This window comes from Lepisma saccharinum, chromosome 13, assembly GCF_977018435.1.
Source record: "Lepisma saccharinum chromosome 13, izLepSacc3.1, whole genome shotgun sequence".
Taxonomy (NCBI): Eukaryota; Metazoa; Arthropoda; class Insecta; order Zygentoma; family Lepismatidae; genus Lepisma; species Lepisma saccharinum.
Window position 1 is genome coordinate 60,289,219 of NC_139241.1, and position 21,583 is coordinate 60,310,801.

Consider the following 21,583-nt stretch of genomic DNA (forward strand, 5'->3'; position numbering starts at 1 on the left):
GTCAATAAAGCAGCACTCCAATCATTATCCAAGATGGCACTTATCGTAGCATAACAGGCCAGTTGCAGCATAGACTGTGAAACTGTCAAGATATGATTGCAATATCATGCTTATTGCTTCAATCATTGGATTGATTGATTTGGTGTTTTAAGTCCACTTTATGCACAGTAAGGCTAATTGGGACTGGATCTACAGTTTAAAGTGGGATCCGGACCACTATGTGCCTCCACCGGGAATCAAACCCGGGAACTCTTCATTAGAAGGCAACGACACTACCACTGCGCCATCAGGCCTTCAATCGTTGCAAAATTGAGAAGACAGCTCCTTGTAACATGTAGCATCCAAACAACAAAAAACCTTAGGACAGGCCTCACACAGCAGCTCAGACAAATTGGCACACCAAGTTGTGAGTTAAGCATGAGCCAGTCCAGAATTTCTTTGGTTTTGCAACATGGGTGCTACAATTCCAGGAGAAATTAATACCATGCCTCACAACTGTACAGTGGAAAAAGAATTATCTTTACCTATGGGATGCAGGGAGAAGTAAAATAACTTACCACAACCACTTTTAAATAAAAATCCACGAATTTCCATAATTTCATGAGATACAAAATAAGTAATATGCTTGCTCTGAAATTTGAAGTTTAAATAAATCAAATGTAATTTCTATTAACTAATAACAGACAAAGGTTTTCAAGTAATGCAATTAAACATCATTCTACTCTACAGGTAAAATTTCAACTTCCGGGAATTTTCCCACTGACACTGCTTTGAGTAACAATCTGTTTAGTTATTGTGGTACTAAAGTGAACATTTACTAAGAACTTAAGACATGCTTTTGTTATCTATATGAGACTAGTTACATCCTATGAAGCATTCCATGAAACCAACTGAAAGAGATCTGTGAACAAAATCTTCATATGCTGTCAACATAAGAAAAAGTTCAAGAACACACTTTTAACATAAGAGATGCCCAAGGACAGAATACGTTGTGTAAACATCAAGTCATGCAAAGAGGGACGTATTTGAGGGGTAAAAGTATATTTTTCTAACATTCTATAAAGACACAGAGCTAGTTTTGTATTTATGTGGGCATTATTTTTGAACATGCTTAAGTATATGGGCACTACAGTTTACCTCAAAGTTCCACGAGCGTTAGATGGGTACGGGGAGGGTGGGGGGAGAAGGAAACTGCTACTAGCACAATGCACGAACAAAGCTCACCTTAGTTTGGCTGACATTTGGTAACTAGTAACTATTTATCTTCTCACTAACACATGTAACTATTTATCTTCTCACTAACACATGTGCCCATCATGTACTTAACGGACAAGGTTTTCCATGCTCTAATACCATCTAAGTGTCATGGAAAATGAGAATTAGCATTCATGATAAAGAGAGAGAAACCTAAACACCGACAGGGAATTACACACACACACACACTACATCACGTAACAGGTACTGAACAAATACATACACACACAAGTATTTATATATCCATGTTACTGCATTGAAATTATTTCAACTTTAAAAGATATTTGTTGTGCAGGGAAGGATAGGGTAATGATCTCCATCGTTTTACAATTACGTCACGAATGTGATTTCTTTTACATGAAATAAATTTCTTTCTTCTTAATTTAGGTTATTTTGCATAAATTTTCTACCTCATTGGATAATCATGAAAAGGATGACAGAGAAAACGGAATGCTTAACCCATGATTCGGACTCTGCAAATCAGCTTCAAAGCATGTTCAGGGTACTCACTAATTTTCGTAAAATAAATTATCTGGTAATTAAAAATACATTTCCAGACTATTCTGTGGGACTTTAACAATGAAATGTGCGAGTTAAACTGCACTTGCTATTTAAGAGAATAAAGTTTATTAAAAAAAGGTTTTAAATAAATGAACAATAGATAGAATCTCCCATTAAGAAAGTTTTTCACGAAGAGTGGAATTTATTTTCCTTTGAAAGCCCTGGCAAAAAAAAAAAACACTTGATTTTATCACTTTTCTAGGTTTTTGGATATATTTTCACAATTCTCAGACTTCTGCACTTTCACTCATGGGCCCCTAATTTTTCCTGATGTTACACCGACCACTCAACCACGGAGGCTGGCATACATAAAATAAATTGTAATCGTGTGTTCAATCATTTCATGTATCTATGAATAACAATGCCAATCTGTGTTAGCATACATGGCTGAGCTTGACTCCCAATCTTACCACTGAAGATTTTTAAGTTCAAACTCCAGACTAGGCATGCGTGTTCACTTGCATTTGTCCTTTAATTTCATCCATCATTATTCATCTTCATTGCTACAATTAACCCAGAAAGGTAGCTAACTAACTAACTAACTCCCTAGCCTTCTTAAACCCGAAGGTAGAACAGATGATTTTAATTTGATTTATTTTACTTTGCTTTTCTGCAACTTTTGGCTAATCACAAAGATGAGGATGGGTGATGATATCGTAAAGAACACTCAAGCCAAGATCGAATTCGAACCCGAGACGTCTGGCATCGAAGCACACTGTTCTAACCATTCCACCAAGCAGGTCAGCTAGATACAGATTAAATAAGCAAAATACGAATCAATGAAGATAAAATACATTTGCAGTAAAAATCAGTATGAGATGAAAGTGCAATGATTACATACACACAATTACTACATACTGTTGAACATATTGACAGCAATATACCTAAAATATGCAGAAAAAGCACATTAAGTATTTTCCCCTACACATGACCCTACAGAAAACAGAACCCACCCTCACTGGTTCAGCTGAATGCTCCCTCTCTCTTTCCCGAGGCTTCCTAGCTGTGACTGGGCTCATGGTGACGTCCACTTGGCAGTGCACGACTGGGAGTCGCTCGGGATTCTCTTTCAGTTGCCGTACAACATCCTGCACCAGCTCTATGAAGATTTCAGAGTGGTGTTCTGGCAACAAATTTTCTACGATCTGAAAAGTAATTTTCAACGTTCAGAAAAACCGTTTAATAGGGCACAGGAAACATCCAAATAATTCTTTAACCATATGAAAGCAAAAATCTTTAATCATGGTGCAAGAACATTTCTCTTCCTGGGAGAATAGAAATTGTGACCTTACTGCTTGCAGACGTGAGCGAATAAATTTTCTAATTTTCCTCTCTTTTCGAAAAACTGCTACAATATTCAAAATCTGAAAAATTACATATCCTTAGAAATACTTCTAGAGCATTAATGTGAATCTTCGTGTAGTTTGCTTTCACTACTGTCTAGATATTATCAATAGTTTAAATAGGATTACCTAGCCACGAAACTATTGAGAATACCTGGGCAACAGCGAAAGTAAACCACAAGAAAATTTACATTAATGATCTAGAAGTAATTCTAAAAATAAGTATTTTTTCAGATTTTGGAAAAAAACTGCCCTGACGTCGGCAAAAGGTTCAGCCAAGCCTTATACTGAAATATTAACATATTACCCCTCTATTGGTAGCATACATCTGTGATAGAGCTCTAAATTTTTGCACACATATTCCTTTGCCTCCTGGTATCCTCCTGCTCTCGCCCTTCCCGTACCAACTTGCAGTGTTGGTTGCATGATTTGGCAGACCTTACAGCATTGCTAAACATCACTGTTCCCTCTCACAAATGTATGCTATCAGTTAAGGAACTTTTTGTCGGGCACTCTGGTCTTCAAGTTTCCGCATTTGATATGATTAACATGGTTTAATTTAATCTTATAGTTATTGATATTCATCAGTATTTAAGGTGATAATATGGAACCAGAAATATGCAGTCCCAACACTGATGCTAATTTCAACGAGCTCCAAGCTAAAGTCAATCAACTTTGAGAGCATTTGCAAAATTAATTTTTCTAAAAAAATATTATGCAAAATTCCTTACGATTTTCTGTTATCACATTCATCACTAATTTCGAATGAAATAAATTTGAAATGCATCTCCTGGTGCATTGCAAATAGTAATTAGAGGCAGGAGAATCACTTTTTAATTCCCAAATCCATTATCTCTAACTATTCTCTACATGCTATCAAAAACATCTCTCTTTATATACGTACATGTAGTTAATAAATATATTAGGGATGGGACCGATTAATCGGTACTCTATCAGTATCGGCCGATATAGGCATATCGGTGTATCGGTTATCGGTAAAATTACCGATTATTTTACCGATCTGATATATCGATAAATATCTTATAATTTAGTGCAAAATTCTGCCTTGTTGTTGTAATTTTTATGGATAATCTCCATGCCCTACTTTCTGAAAAAGTAAATGTCTAAATATTCAACTTCTTTTGCATTGCAATCAGCTCGAAACACACATTTATTACGGAGATCAATAAAAATTTCAAGGTCTTCAAGGACCATTTCTAATTTTATATCGGTTATCGGTATCGGTAAATTTTATATCGGTACTGTATCAGTATCGGCCAAAATTTCTTATCGGCCAATCCCTAATATATATATATGGTATTTTTACTTTGCTTTGATTCACTGAAACTATACTATCATTTACTTATAGCTGCAATAAAAGGAATTTGTGCAATCTTTTCTTTTTAACTGAAAGTTTATAAAACATTTTCATAGTAATACAGAAGCTGATGTGTGCAAGGGACAAGAATTACTCTATTTTGCAAGTTTATGAAATTAAGGAGATTTACGATGACTAACATTAAAATCTACCTTTCATTCAAAAGTCTGCAATCAGATAGAAAAATAAATACCGATACTCACCAGATTATTTGCTATCTCAGCAGGCACCATGTCTTCACTGTCAAACTTAAAAGTCACAGTCTTCTGTTTACTAGTTTCCATCTGGCACTCCACGACCGTACCACTGACACTTAGAACGGTAAGTTTCGGTCCTCGTTCTCCTGTCTTTCTTCGTTTACCAACCGTCCGTTTCCTTTCCATCTTCTTTTCACCTTGCTCCCCTACATCCAAGCCTGAGTCAGCTGTACCTCTGGCAGATTAAAGGGATGGTTAGAAGATATCAAGGACTACAAGAGCAAGTACTAATTATTTGTATTTTGTTTTTTACCATCGCTTTTTTGCCACTTTTGGTTAATCGTAATGATAATGATTACATGACATTCATGAATGGACACTCACAAAGAATGCCCAGGTAGGGAACTTTGGTGTCAGCATCAGCTCTAACGTATAATTTTGCTTGTGATACTCATTTGACAGCTTGACATTGATACTATTCAATCATGTTAAATTAGTCTTTCTTCATTCATCCATTTTGATTTTTACGACGACTGAGCAGATAACGATGCAATATCGGTTGGAGATTATTTACTGATACCAGCCCATACTTTCCTGGCATATTGGTATCTTGCAAGTTCTGCAAAGATGCCATGCAACACTTTCGTGGCAGCTAGTTTTCAAGGATATTATGCAAAATTCAAAGTTTCCATTATTTTACAAAAAGTATGAAAAACTGTATTTTGTGATTACATAACAAGTATTTTAATATTCTTATGTGAATATTTTGAAGCAAAACTCTAGTAAATTGATGCTTATAATTGGAGTGGAATATTCACCCAAAATAATAAACAATATTTTGAACAATATTGTAATAATTGTAGACATACTAAAGTTGAATTAAAGATGATGCATATGACAATGGGTATTAGGAGAGTATTAATCATGCAACTTCTATATGATTATTGATTTCAAAATTGAGAATGTTATGAATTTTGTATTTGTGTCATCATCTAGTCAGCTGAGTTAACGAACGTTATGTTGTATGGAAGACATAAGGTTACAGACTACGTTTTAAAGATTGTGAATTGCAACAAACGATTATAAAACCGTTGAATTTGTTGAATTGTTTATGCAATGCCACGTTATGAATAAATAGCATGTTGTTAATGGAAAGAACGTTCTTCGTTTCATAATGCTTTTCAAAATACTACTCATGATTAGTCTGAACACATGTTTGTTCATGTTCTATCAGTACTAAGCTAGTGTTAAAGAGTATTTAGTGCATGCAGATTACTAAATCAGGGTGGCTACAAACAAGCAGACATTAAATTCCCTGACTTTTCCAGGTTTTCCAGGACAAAATTTACATTTTCCCCTGACAATTAGAAACTAAACTAAATCAATGTTTTTGCAAATGGAAATAATAAAGTCATACAGATCCATGTATGGTTTTGTTAAGTACCAATATTATCTTCTATGAAATTGACTTAATTTCTCTATTCTTTATGATTTGAATTCAAACTGCAAAATAGTGAATTTGGAAAATTATTACAATTCACAAGCTAGGGAAGGATTACGGAATTTTGTCATACGCAGTAAGTTTAAAATAGAATACTTGATTACTTTTAAAGTTACGACTAAATGAGATAAGAGTGAAGAGTGATTAAGAAAAAAAATGTATTTTATCAGTCTCCTTATACATTCTCGGTATTATATGTTGATATTTCCACTGAGGTTTGGAACCCTCTGCTTGCAAGAACCATGAGTGCGGACTCATTTTTCAATGCATAAAGCTACTTCTCCCTTCTCTGTAAAGCAAACCACTTAACTCTTGCATATAAGTGAAACAATTGAATCGAACAAAATAAAGTGTCAAATTTCCTTACATTATCAATGAGATTTCTGATTCAGTACAGTATATCCAAGTGAAGTACTGTGAAACTGACAACATGCAATTATACCATTATTGCTGACGAAAAGGGTATGTCGGTATTAGAAATTTAATGCAAGGAATTTATAGAATTGCATTGTATAGTTACCTGATTTAGCTAACCACACATCAAACCAGGAACACTCTAATAATAAAAGCTTCTGAAAGTTCATATACGAGGGGCATCCTGAAAAAAGCTCCAATGGTGCATATACGCATCACTAGTGGTCAGAGAGAGACACACACACATGCAGGAAGAAGTGGCATGAAGCTGTAATCTGGTACAGTTGCAATGCAGCCGTTTTAGGACAGTTCTAGGTTAAAGATTGCAGCTCTCATACAGTCTCCCACCGACTGCGATGTAGCCTACATTGCGCGCTCAGAATTTGGCACAGAGCCACCAGCAATCATGTTAGGTGTGCAGACTGGACGTCGTGAGTGATAGTATGGTCAGACGATGAACAGACAATTCACAGAAGGCCAATCGAGTGTGCACAACCCCATACAGCTGAGTACACGCGGGCCCTTTGCATCACTTCAGGTGAGAGATCTTGGACCACTCCCTGTACAGCCCTGGCTTTGAATGTATATCGACTTTCAATTCTTTGTTTAACTGAAGAGGTTTCTGGCAGGGCAAGGATTTGACAGCTACACTGTGGTAGAGATAGTTCCAGTCTTTGCTGTCAGACACATATAACATGGGCATACAAAATTTAGTGCCATGCTACGACAAATGCCAGAACAACGGTGGTGGATATGTCGAAAATTAGGTTAGGACTCTCACTGTTACTAATGCAATAAATTACTACTGATATTCTAGTTTTATTTATGCCTAATCGGTAGGAACCTTGATATTTTGTTATTTTTTTCTCAAATTGGTGTACTTTCTTATTTTTTATTTTTTACTATACGGTGTTATTTTTCCCAAAATGAACATTTTGATTTTAGCACATTTTCTGGCAAATATCTCAAATTATACCTTCATGGTGTTTTTAAACTACTGTTTCAAATTGTAAGTCACATGGCTTACGCCTCTTCGTGAGAGTTTGATATCTTGAAAGTTATTTTAGGAAAGTTATTTTCCATACTTCTCTTTTAATTTTAAGGTAAGGATTTTAGATAATGGAATTTTCACCGTATATACTGAAGGGTGCATAATGACCATAAGTGGCGACGCACCCAAAAAATTAAAATCAATCAATCTCACGTGACAGATACCGATATATTATGGCACCAAAAATTGGCATTATCTTTTTTTGACTTCTTAGTATTACGTTTCCCAAAATTCGCGTTTTTGTTTTAGAACATTTATCTGCCAAATATACTGAAACTTAATATTCCATTGTGCTTTTAAACTATTATTCTAAATTGTAGGTCACATGGTCTACGTATTTTCGTGACAGTTTGATATGTTGGAACAGATTTTTGAGGAAGTAAAAGTAAAGTGCTCCCCTACACTTTTCCATGAAGGGGTATAGAGGTGTGGAGTTAGGGCCCCACACTTTCTTGATCATGGTTGAAGGTGGGGGTGATGTGATCAGCACCACGCTCCTGGCTACCTTTATCCCTCAAAGTTTCCTCAAGGTACCAGCTTCAGATGCTGGGTGGGTGCCGGAGCAGTTTGAATAAGTGGAAAACATCCCGGTTCTCCCCCGCAGGGGATCGACCCCGGGTCTCTTGCATAGTAGTCAGACGCCCTAACGACTGAGCTCCATTATTACTCGCTCGACAAATGCCGATGGTGAGCAATTAGCTTGGTAATTCAAAATATATCTCGTGCGACTAATACGAAGATGTGGCTCCCGTGTGATAGTATATACGCACTCGATCTCCTGTTAGAACCCTGCCACTTTGCTCTGTGATGCAAATGGTTTTGATAGAAGTTGAAAAAATCGTGCGAAATACATGATTTAATGTGGCTGTCGGAATTATTCCATGTACGTATAACTCTATAGTTTACTCTTGAGTAAAATGTTGGAAAACTTGCATGTTCTATGTACACAAACATGGCCTAGAAAAGACAAGAATGTTGGATTTCCCTACTAATCGGAAATCACTTTCCACCCCTCGTATAAATCAGTAGTGGAAAGTGAAAATTTAGCAGGGCTGGCAGAGAAAAGTCAATTCTTGAAGAGAGTGATTTGCTTTTATGATTGAATGATTCGAGTAAATATGATATTAGAATATTTACGTATTTATTATTAGTATTTTATTTCATAATATTGGACATTAACCTGACTCAGTGAGAGATTAATGACCATCTCTCATGAGTTTAAACAGACAGGACAGAGAGTGGCATTAATGTCATTGCAATACTAGTGTTGCAGTAAATTTGAGGTTGGGAGCATGCACTTGCCAATTTTTATAACGTTCACCAATGCAGATTTATGTTTCACTTTTTCGTGATAGTATTCAATATAACAAGGTGGCTCAATAAGTCACTTAACACCCTCAGTACAAGGCCACTGCGGCACGGAATTTGAAATTGGCGATGACCAATCATTGCCTGGCCAAGGGGGAACCACATTTACCCACACGGTCGGCGGCCATCTTGATGTCCGCCATCTTGAATTCAACTTCAGAATTTTAAATGGGAAGGGGGTCGTGCGACATATCAAAATGGGCTAGAATTTCACGAGAAATGCAATGGTGAAGGTTTTTTTTTCGACGTATCTTTAACCAGTAAAAAGTTATGACTGAATTCGATGATTTTTATCTGATAACCCATTTTGACAGATCAAAGCTGAATGGTTAGTGTTGGTAAGTTAATGGTGTGGCGTGCTGTGTGGAACATGATTGGTTAGTCAATTTTCCATCAACGGAACCTTAAATGCTTAGGGCTACTTGGATTTGTTAAATATACAGGTTTTTTCATCCTTGCTTATGGAAAAAGGTGGTACTTTTTACAGAGTTTTTTCGATAGGGAAGAACACCAGAACACTTATGGGAACGTTATGAACCAGTTTTTGTCCAAAGTTAGTTATCAGATGACAAGAGTCGTATATTCTGTTTATGAACTTCCTTATGAACATAAACATTAGCCTTGTCACTGTGAAGGACTTTTAATTCAATGGAAGCGTCACACTGTAAATTGTTCGCGACAACCATTCATAATGCACAGCTCTTCATGGATGTATCCGATTAAAATAATGTGCAATGGCATGCGAACGTCTCTCCATAGACGTCACTTTGATCTCGATGCATTACCGAAGCGCTAAACAAATTTTAAGGCATTTTTCTAACACCTCGAAAAGGAGCAAATTGGTACAAGAATTCAGTCATAACTTTTTACTGGTTAAAGATACGTCGAAAAAACCTTCACCATTGCATTTCTCGTGAAATTCTAGCCCATTTTGATATGTCGCACGACCCCCTTCTCATTTAAAATTCTGAAGTTGAATTCAAGATGGCGGACATCAAGATGGCTGCCGACCGTGTGGGTGGCGTCAATGTGGTTCCCCCTTGGCCTGATAACGATTGGTCATCACCATTTCCATGTTGCGCGCTGCAGTGGCCTTGTACTGGGGGTGTTAAGTGACTTATTGAGCCACCCTGTATATCCAGTTTTGTTGGATTCTTCTTGATATCTAAGAATAGTGCAATGTCATTGTAAACTTGTGCGAAACCAGTAATACGTCAGGATGATGAAACAAAACCTTCGTAAGCACTGCTACATTAAATAAGGTGAAGTGAACCAGAAGAGTAATAAAATTCCAGCAGCATATTTGCAATCTAAAGCTCTTCTTGTTTATACATGCGATTTTTGTTGGATGTTGCAGTCCATGCAATTTCTGTCGCATGTTGTAGTGAGATACTTTGTCGGGTGGCGATATTCGACAAAAATCGTATGTATCAATGGAACCTATTTGTTTCCATGTTACTTCAGTTTGCCCAACAAAATGCCTTACTACGACGTCTGACAACTATCGGACGGCGCCACCCGCTCTTATCCGCTCCATCTGTTGACAAGTCCCCTTACTACTCCCATACGGACAAGAAAAAATTATAATTCAATGAATTTCCCACGTAATATTTAGAGGCTTAACCTTTACTCCCCCGATGATACCATATGGTATCATGGTGCTGATTACGAAATGAATGTGCTTTTCGGAACTTCATACTCTTATGTTTGGGTGGAAACTCTGACACAGGTCTGGAGCAAGCCTGGGAAATTCATATTGATGACCAACCTCTCCCCCTCTCCGCAACATATCCATGCCACATTTCCAAACAGTTTCACATTTTGGCTCATTATTCAACTTGTATGGCACCCAGGAAAATGAAAAATGTTCCAATTTTTTTGAAAACGTCCATTCTTTGAAGAGAATACTAAGGTTTGCGCCTTCTCCCCAAAATAGCGGGAGAAGAGGGGGCAAACTTCAGATTTTTTTCATTGAAATTCGGTGGTCGCACCCCCAAACCCCCCCCCCCTTCCTCTGTTCGGCGTTCTGAATTGTACACGGTTGCATGCTATGATGTTTTAGCTGCAAAACAAAACTTATCCGAAGTAGATTGCTCCCATAGTGCCCGAGTTATAACGATTTTCAACTAAAAATGCAAATTACATATTATTTTTCGTAAAAAAAAATCACATTTTGGCTTATTATTATTCAACTTGTATGGCACCCAAGAACATGAAACATGTTTCATTCTCTTGAGAAATGTCCATTCTTTGAAAAGAATACTAAAGTTCGCGCCATCTTCCCAAATAGCGGGAGAAGAAGGGTCAAACTCCAGATTTTTATGTTTTTTTCATTGAAATTTGGGGTCGCGCCCCGCACCCCCCCTTCCTCGGTTCGGCGTTCTGAATTGTACACGGTTGCATGCTCTGATGTTTTAGCTGCAAATCAAATCTTATCCAAAGTAGATTGCTCCCATAGTGCACGAGTTATAACAATTTTCCTCCAAAAACGCAAATTACATATTATTTTTCGTAAAAACAATTATCACATTTTGGCTTATTATTCAACTTGTATGGCACTTAAGAACATGGAACATCTTTCATTCTCTTGAGAAATGTCCATTCTTTGAAAAGAATACTAAAGTTCGCGCCTTCTTCCAAAATAGCGGGAAAAGAGGGGGCAAACTCCAGATTTTTATGTCTTTTCGATTGAAATTAGGGGGACGTGCCCACCCCCCAACCCAAGCCCTCTTCCTCGGTACGGTGTTCTGAATTGTACATGGTTGGATGCGCTGATGTTTATCTGTAAAACAAAAGTTATCCGAAGTAGATTGCTCCCATAGTGCCAGAGTTATAACAAGTTTCCTCAAAAGAGTGTTCGAATTTAAAATTCCCGCCGAGAAGCCCGGTCAAGAGAAATTTCTGTCTCTCTCTCTCTCCTCCTGCCATCACTTGTTTCTGGCGCCGTGGTTGTGTTGTGCATAGAAGGGGCCTAAAAGTTGAGGCCGAAACTTACGAACGAGATTTCCTGTTCCCGTGCAGAGTTCCATAACGATATATTTAAATAAATAAATAAATAAAATAAAAAAAGTCAATGAAGACGAAATTCCCTGACATTTCCCTGACTTTTTTTGACACCTCAAATTCCCTGACTTTTCCCGGTTTTCCAGGTTTTCCAGGTCTGTCGCCACCCTGTAAATCTAAATAAGAAGGTTCAGCATAACATAAATAAGTGCTTAAATGCACGTGTGTTATTTGATGAGTTGTGTAGGTACGTTAAGTTGTTCGTGACATGAACCATGGATTTCAAGAATAAGCATACATTGAATCATACCACTGTGCATTAACTAATAAAATTGTGCGGTAATTAAAGTAATTGGTATCCGCACCGAACCCTATTATTATCTTTCCTATTTTGCACCTTTCCTGCATGTTAGTGTCTCGCTGAGATCTACAGTGCTCGAGTTGTAGGAATGGTGCAAATACGAACAATTGTAGATGCTTGTACTTGGATTATTTCTACAAGAACATGTTCCTAACCAGTAACGCTTCCTTCCAAATTAAAATTGGGAACATTGTTCTAGTTGGAACCAAGTAGAGCATTATATCTGTTAAAACTAAATCCATGGGTGGATCAGGAAGAGTGTTTTTCCTTTTTTTAAATGTAAATATGTGCAAATGTAGTTTGTATAGGACAGTGTGTAAATTACTGTAATTCCTAAATTTACTGACAAAAAATCACAAGAAATTTCTGAATTTTTGATGTCAAAATCAAAGATGTCAACTAGAACTTTTGAACTTTTGAGCTGCTTTCAGGTAACTTTCTGAAGGTTATCACCCACTGCCGGAAATGCACCATCCTGAACCTCCAAGTGGAAAATTCCATGTGCCTTTCCGAGGGTAGTCCACCCATGTACCGTGCTGAACCAAGTCACCATGCAGAACATTTTCCATGCTTGGCTGCAACAGCACTGAGCATGACGGTTGCCAGAGCTAAACGAAGAGGCTCGGAATTACACGAGAAAGCATTTGAAGATGCGGCTAACATAAATTTTGCACCTTAGAAACCTGCAGACGTCTGTCAAGAAAATTCTGCACGTTTTGCCATAGTGGGCGTTACACAATTTGATTTCAATAGAAACAGACAACAGAAGTTCTGTTGCTGCATTTCCTTCCCTTGTCTCAGTGAGCGTTACGCGTAAATCATCATCTCTAGAGAGTATGCAAGGTTGTAAATAAAAGTACAAATTTCCTCACCCATCTTGAGGGGCTCCCAGGAGTGGAGTAGTTTCCGAATCCACCGGAGCAGACTGGGAAATGCTCGGTCCTCCTGTAAGCTGCTGCTGCTGCTGAAGCTCCTGCGCACTCGCAATATCCAACGGCTGTTGGAAAAAATAAGCAGAAAATAAGCAAGACATCTTGTAGAAGTGAAATTAATGGACTTACTAATGTAAGCAGTTGCTGCCCAATACATCATGAGACTGACAGGAAGAAATGTGCTTCATTAAAACAAGTATGCTGCATCTACCAGAGATAAGTGCTAACTTTCCAGGACGTGAACCCAGAAGAAATAATCACCACATATATTCTTGGATAGCTCTATGGTTGACTCAATACTGATGCTGTTGTATCACCATCAAAAACTTTCGGCCGTAATTTAATCATTGAAATGGGGAGATACTTTTCAGAGTCTGGGTTCGCAACTTTCAAGGAGTTTTGAGTTCTATTTTAAGTTCACTTTTATGCAGATTGGCTAACTGCAACTGGGTCTAGAGTTTAAAGTGGGATCTGAACCACCATGTGCTTTTGCTGGGTATCGAACCTAGAAGTCCTTGATTACAAGATGATGATACAACAATCCGTTGGGGAGGCTTCAGAGTCAAAGCATCCTGGATATTATGCAAAATATATAGGTATAATTAATTATGCACTAACATTGTATGGCAAAAGTCATTTCATAATTAAATGATAGCTGTTTTAATATTCAAATTATCTCAAGTAATCCATTGGTAATAACTTTGGAAAACACTTGTAGCCTATCTAAAAATAATCACACAACCATTATTTGAATTATTCCTGCAGTTATTTTTCATTTACCTCTGTAAAAGTACAATTCTTCCAGCAGCAATTGCCTAGTATGAAAAAACATTTCCCTTCACTTTGAAGCAGAAAATCACATTAAATTTAGCATAAATCAATATTTACTTTGATTTCAAACTTTATTCCCTGAAAATTCTCAATGGCTATACCATATTAAAGAAAGAAAAAGGCAACCTTGAAACTCGTGGTATACTTCAAAATATAACTTATGGTATGTAAATTATTTAGACAATTGAGAGTTCTTAGGTAAAATTAGGTTTGCAAATCAAAGTATGAAAATACATACATACAAAATTAAAATTTGCTATTCTCTTAACATTCTCAGCTTATTTACCAGCTAATATATATAAATAACAAATTCCATTAGAAGCTATTACTACACACAATATTACATGCGACTAATTCTTGACTACCAAGTCAACTGGTTACTGAAAAAGTTAACTAACCTATCTGCACTTCTAGAAGCAAGTTACCAGATTACATCCACCATAAAGTTCAATATCTATAATGTATAAAATGAACACATATGCAACTTTCCCTTTAACGAAAATGGATGGAGAGACATGCTTCATCCTCCCCAAAAACAAAAAAAAAAAAAAACACTCTTCTGCTTTCCTGTCACTTATGGCTAACTGTGATGGTGAGGATGAATGATGACTAGTCAAAATTGATTATGGACACTCAAAAAGAACACCCATGCTCAGGATGGGACTCGAACGTGGAAACTTCTGTGACGAGATGAAAAGTCTACCACCGAGCCTTAGCATTATGATCTAGAAGTGTTCCTAGACATCAGATTCAAATGAAAATAGTTAAGGCTTGTGCCAACATGACTTACAATAAATATTTGTTATTGGCAAAGATTCTTTGAACACAACATGGTGAATGTACATCTTAACTAAATCTAGTCTAAAAAAATCATGCTACTGGTATAAATACAAAACTAGAAATATTACTGGAATGCAGCTCACACGTAATGGTAAGGACTATGGAGTTGTTATGAGAGATATTGCATATACTAAGGGTAAATGAACGGTTCAGTTGGACCCTCTCCTGTTGAATAACAATTTTAATTACGTGTAATTTTTCTTGACAACAATAAATGATACACTGAGTATATATGTTAATACAAGGTGCAGCCTCATTTTTCCAAACCAACTTCCCTGATTTTTTTCAGTTATTTTGAAATAGCTTTCCAGACCATTTTAACAAGTCTTCAACTTAGCATTTTAATCAAATGGATGAACTTTATTGAACACTGTTGAAAATAAGCAGAAAAGAATAAAGTACATTTTTTTTTTTTTTTACCAAATTTTGTCAAATATTTTTACAGAATTACCTGACATTTTCAGGTTTTTCAGGTCACTGGGAACCATGATATCTATCTCACAGATTCCCAATTATGGCTTGTGCAGTATGATGATTTTACACATCTGACCATTTAAGCTTCAGAGGCATTGATCCCCTGCTTAATTGATTGATTTGGTTTATTTTACTTTGCTTTTTGCCACTTTTGGCTAATCATGAAGATGAAGATGAGTGATGATTTGATGAAGGAACACTCATAAAGAACACCCATGCCCTGGCTGGAATTCGAACCCAGGACCCCTGGCATTGTAGACAACCCTGCTTAAATAATACAGCACCTGGTGTGGCCGAAGTTCAATATGATAACACTACAAAACCAAATTGAGATTAAATGCAGGTGACCAAAACAACTAACTTTAGCAGAAATTTAGGCAGAATCATCCAAGAGATAGAGCTTTGGAAGTACCAACCTGCCAATCAGTTCAGCCTTAATACAAATGTGTGCACAAATATTTGTAGCGACTCCACATCTCGTATATTAAAACGGCAATCAGAAAATGGTAGAAGGAAGAAGAAGGTGATTAATTCTGCTGATATACCATCATTGGCTGACAAGTATTTACTAATCTAACTAGATCCATTGTCAATACAAATAGGGTGGAAAATTCTTTAAAAATACTATTTACAGGTAATCTCTCGTGTAGTCTAAATTGATTGATTGCCACTTTTGGTTAATTGCAAAGATGAGGATGAGTGATGACATGATGAAATGGATAAAGGGACACTCACAAAGAACAGCGTTGCCCAGGCTGGGATTCAAACCCAGAACCCCTGGCATCTAATGTAGTTTAAGTGTTAGCACTTTTGGTGTAAGTGATCCCGGGTTCGATTCCCAGTAAGAGCTCCAAAATTTCAGTGTTGGCCCAGCACTGCGAGGCAGAAAATATTGAAGGGCACGATGTGCTGATCTCGCATCACATAATGAAAAGCTGCTTGACAGGCTTTACACACTTGTTTTCTTTTGTCAGGGGGAGAAGGGGGTAACGAGTTCCTCCAGTACATGCAATATTGTACAGGTCACTGCAGCCAGGGAACAAGGGAAACAAAACATGCCTGAATTCAGGAACTATTTTAGTGCCATCTCAATATAACTATCTTCTACCATATAACACACACGTTCATTATGCAATAAACAAAAAATATCTACATCAGTAACAATTTCAACTACAATGTGTTGGGTTAATGGCGCACATTCTGTCGCTCAATATGGTCATCATAATGTGACATGTGGGATTTTACTACATGGAATGAAGTCTCAACTCTCTCACACAGAAGCCACGGACCTCATTATCATGACAATTTAATGGCAATGTCAAGTTTTGCTCTGAATTCAGAAATCACAAGCAACAAGAAGATATCTTGTTCTCTTTCTACATTTGATGAAGGGGAAAAAAACAGTTCCTAATATTTGCCATCAATTTGATTTTCAATGATCTTGTTAGAATTACATTTTACCAATTCAAATCTTCGACACATCTGCACGAATAACACGTTTATATTAAGAATTACAAAACGAAACGAAAACTCTCACCAATGTTAAAGGCTATTTTTCCAATTTTTCCTGCAGACAAAAAAAATATACTACAAGATTTTTGATCTTCAGAGAACATATGGCTTTAAAAAAGGTTGCCTGCAACTGAATTAATCTTTTATTAGCTGGATTGGATTAAAAATTTTAGGACAGTTTGTTTCTCTACAAGTAAGAACTACACCACAGACTTCAACACTGTTCAGCAATGAACATTTTGATGAAGAAAGTGGGAAAGAGAATTGCAATGGAAGTAAAATTGAATAACTTACTCCTGAACACATTTTACAAAATTTGTTTCTCTCATAATATTGCTATTAATATTTAAAGTCCCACAGTTTCATGTATGCCCCCTTGAAATGATTTTCAGACCCTGCTTATATGGAACGTGTTCATATTTGAAATAATATAAATTAATATTTAAAATTACATTCACTGTAAATGGTCACTCAAGCTCACCAACAACTAACCTACCAAGCTAACTGCTGCATGTACACTCCTGTTCAGATAAAGTGGCACATACTTAAACTGTCCAACCTAACAAAATGTGCCACTTTATGTGAACAGGAGAGTACTATGTTAGATTTCACTGTGTCTGTCCTAGGTATAACGCAACATGATGTTGTTATTGACTATCTGTAGGCATGTGATAACTAGTGCCTAAAGTTTGAATTAGTTTCATCCATGAGAGGAAGATAACACCAGGTTCTACATGACAATAGACACCAGAAGTGAAAAGTGACAGAAAACTGTAGACAAAGGTATTATCTTAAAATAACTGTAGTGAGATTAGCTTGGCAGCACAGTTTGTGGAGTACTGGCATTCAATGCTATGGACCCAGGTTGAATTCCTGATGGAGTAATAATTTTATTCAATCTTCTGGCTATTTCAACCTAAACTTTCTCTAACCTAAAATGTTGCCTAATGACTTAACCCTAACTTACCCAAAAAAGGAGGACCTGCCCAGCCCACCACCTCTTGTTTTTCAATTTTTGAACTGTGAATATTTTTGTAAAAAGCTGAAATAAATTAGATTATTTTCTAAGGTGTTCCCAATGTTTCTGTATACTTTTCTTCTTAAAATCACAAGAGTACATAGGAGGCAAAATTCATGTGGTGACCATATCCCCCACCTCCCCAGGATGTATGCTAAGATATGACACACATACCAGTACAATTGGTTGGCAAGTTTGTAATGATCAGGGAATGGATTTATATGTAATAAAAATATGCTAAATATGTAAATACATATTTAGTTATTGTCACCAAAATATGGACTTAAAATTGTTAAAATTTACCTTTTTAATAATGCAAGACACTACACGAGCTACGTAAAATACAGTACACTTACATTGACATTAATTGTAAAACAACACAAAATGTGTTTTCATTTTCTGTTTCCAAAACAATGAATAACATTTTGTAGTAAGTGTTCGAACGTGAATTTTCTTCTGTTGTCTCTTAAGATGGATTTATTTTGACTAGAACTGCATTTAATATCGCAATAAGTAATGGAAGTGTATTTCAAATTTGTCAGTCATTTGCAAGAAATTCACCCAAATCTTTCAGTCACATGAAGACATATAGTCACTGCGCGAATATATGGAGTATGTTGAAAAATGTTCTGAAATATGGAAATAATATGTAAAATAACTAAAATATGATCCAAAACCAATATGTAAAAAGTATGGAAAATAAAAACTGAATTTTTCGAGTCTTTATGCCAAGATGTGCAAAGATAATACAAAATATAACTAATTTTTTTGTAATTATTACAATTACTATGTAACTGCACCTATATGAATAATAAAGGAAGGGTTGATTCAATAACAAAATGGTTTCTTGAATTTTAGTGATAAAAAAATGTGTGGCCTCTGAGCCCCCTCCTTCAGATAAGTTTCTTGTACAGTCACGGACACTTCTGGGTTGTAACAATACCATTTACTCTCAATGGAATCGTTACAACCCAAAAGTGTCCATGATTGGACAGCATGGGTAAGCTAGGGTTAATAATATTCATTTGGCAAATTAATACAGTTTCTTTTTAAAATACCATTAAAGTTACAGTAACATTCGAAATGTAACAATCAAGTGCATGAAGCAAATTGTAAAGCACGCACACGTACACACACACACATTAGCAAATTCAAAACAATGTTTATATTTCCATATCCAGTGTCAAACAAACAGCTTGCAACAAAAAGAAGAGGCAAAACAATAAATCTGAGAGCAGTAGATGCACGTCCAGAAATACATTGCAATGATGCATAAAAGCCAGCGGTGGAGAAAAAGGCTATGCATGGAAAATAAATGTTAATTCCTCAAATGAAACAAAACACAGCTCAGCACACTGCCTCGAGATGGACTCACCTAAACTTGACTAATAGAGACTGACATATAAAATTAGAATGATTATAATTTTTTTCCCTGATTGAGTTTTCTAAATATGGATATGAACATGAATATGTTCCTTCTCACTTATAAATATCAGTATAGTGAAATTACTTGTACTAATTTCTTAAGAAAACTTCCTCACTTCTAACATCAGCTGTGGCATTATAGTGAAATTAATTGTACTAATTTTTCAAAACAAAACTTTCTCATTCTTAAACATCAGCTGTGACAGACTAGTCAAATTGTGTTATTTTCTTAAGAAAACTTTCTCACTTCTAAACATCAGTAGTGATGACAGTATAGTAAAATTAATTGTATTCTTTAAAAATAGAACTTTCTCACTTCTAAGCATCAGCTGTGACAGCATAGTGAAATTAATTGTATTAATTTTTCAAAACAAAACTTTCTCATTCTTAAACCAACTGTGACAGACTAGTAAAATTGTTATTTTCTTCTTAAGAAAACTTTCTCACTTCTAAACATCAGCTGCGACAGTATAGTGAAATTAATTGTATTTTTTAAAAAGAAAACTTTCTCACTTCTACTAAACATTAGCTGCGACAGTATAGATTAATTCAATTTAAAATAAAACCTTCCTACCTTATTTTCAAATAGAATGTGCTCTGTGTGCCAGCACTATGAAGTTTTTGGTGATCAAGATATAAACTACCGACCTAGTAGAAAATAGCAAATGTTCCTTGAAGAACACAAATGGTTCATTAACTTCCTTAATTGATGTGTGTATTCAGGTGACTGCAATGGATTTTGCTATAGAAAGCAACTGCCTATTTAGGCACTATTATGGCTGAGCCAATGCAACAGTGACTAATACTTTTTTGGAGTTTTGGTATTTTGCAGGGTTAGCAAAAATTCAATGAGACGCCTATACAGAGTCTAATTATCCTTGAAATTACAAAAAAATTAAAATTTTAATTCGTTAACATGAAATTGTTGAATATTTCAAAGCAAAATGCTGGTAAACTGATGCATATAAATATTAATAAATAAAGAATAACTGTTACAATTTTCAAGCATTGGTATTGGTGACGATCAAGAAGAGCATCGACTCAGCCCTTTTTTATCCATAAAAATAACAAAATCGAAATATTCTGTACTAAATTACAGGTTATCTATAGATATATTCCGCTAGTAAAAATTATCGGTAATTTCACCAATAAACTGATATGCCTATATCAAACATTACAAATAGAGTATTAATTTATTTGTCCCATCCGTAGTGTGTACACAGATCCACACCACACCACTAATTATTGTCAGTAGAAAATGAAACATTCCAGAAACTGATGGCAATACCAACAGTGCAACAAGTGTAGCATTGCCTTTAGTGGATATCTTGCATTGTATACACAGATGAAAGCTGTGTAGGGAATCAACATGACACACCCTGAAGATTAGTGTTGTGTGACAATGCTTTCGCCTGTTTCAGTACGATCGGTGCACCTTGCAGCAGTGAATTGAACTGTGCATTTAACACCTTCTCAGATGGGTGAGAAGTAACAAAATATTTGATATTTTTCCACCGGATCCTCTTTTCAACGTAAGCTCGTTCCACAGCAAAAACATCTTGATGTAATAATACAGAAATTATTAAAGTTACAGAAATTTGCAAATCAACAAATTTAATCAAAGGGGAGGCAGAATGGAGCAATATCGTATCTAGTAATGTCAGTTGGCAACACTCCCCGAATGCATGGGAGACTGTTGCTCGTGTGTGCCTGCCTGCATTCAGATATTGGTAGATACAACATGCACCAGCGACTAGACTGCATATGGTATAAACCTAACATTTTTGAAACCCAATGAACAGTCTTAACATTGTATGAGACAAAGATCATTTTAGTATTAATTTGTTATGAACAGATGCACTCTTATTTTCATCAAAATAAGACTTCCTTAACAATTTGCAGTCTATGCTGAGCAGTGTTCGCCAACTACCAGCACTGCCATCTTTTGTGCTAGTAAGAAACTATTTGTATTTTTTGTAAATTCCAATATATGGTACTTATGTCTCATATTCTACAAGCTTGTTTCACAGACGTACTTCGTATCAGCTGCTCAAATTAGAATTATGGTGGCGTGCAAAGGTACTAGTTTATGTTAAGTGATTTTCTTAGGAGAATTTCAG

At 36.1% G+C, this 21,583-nt stretch overlaps 1 protein-coding gene across 6 annotated transcripts in view; it reads right to left on the minus strand.

Moving 5' to 3' along the window:
* Positions 1-21,583, minus strand: part of Wnk (Wnk kinase) — a 161,587-nt gene that overhangs the window by 51,045 nt on the left and 88,959 nt on the right. For all 6 annotated transcript variants that reach the window (XM_083134274.1, XM_083134273.1, XM_083134271.1 and 3 more), the window contains exons 11-13: positions 13,304-13,428; positions 4,740-4,968; positions 2,769-2,960 (exon numbers count right to left, since the gene is read on the minus strand). In XM_083134274.1, the coding sequence (XP_082990400.1) occupies positions 2,769-2,960; positions 4,740-4,968; positions 13,304-13,428 (546 nt within the window). The remainder of the gene's footprint in view (positions 1-2,768; positions 2,961-4,739; positions 4,969-13,303; positions 13,429-21,583) is intronic.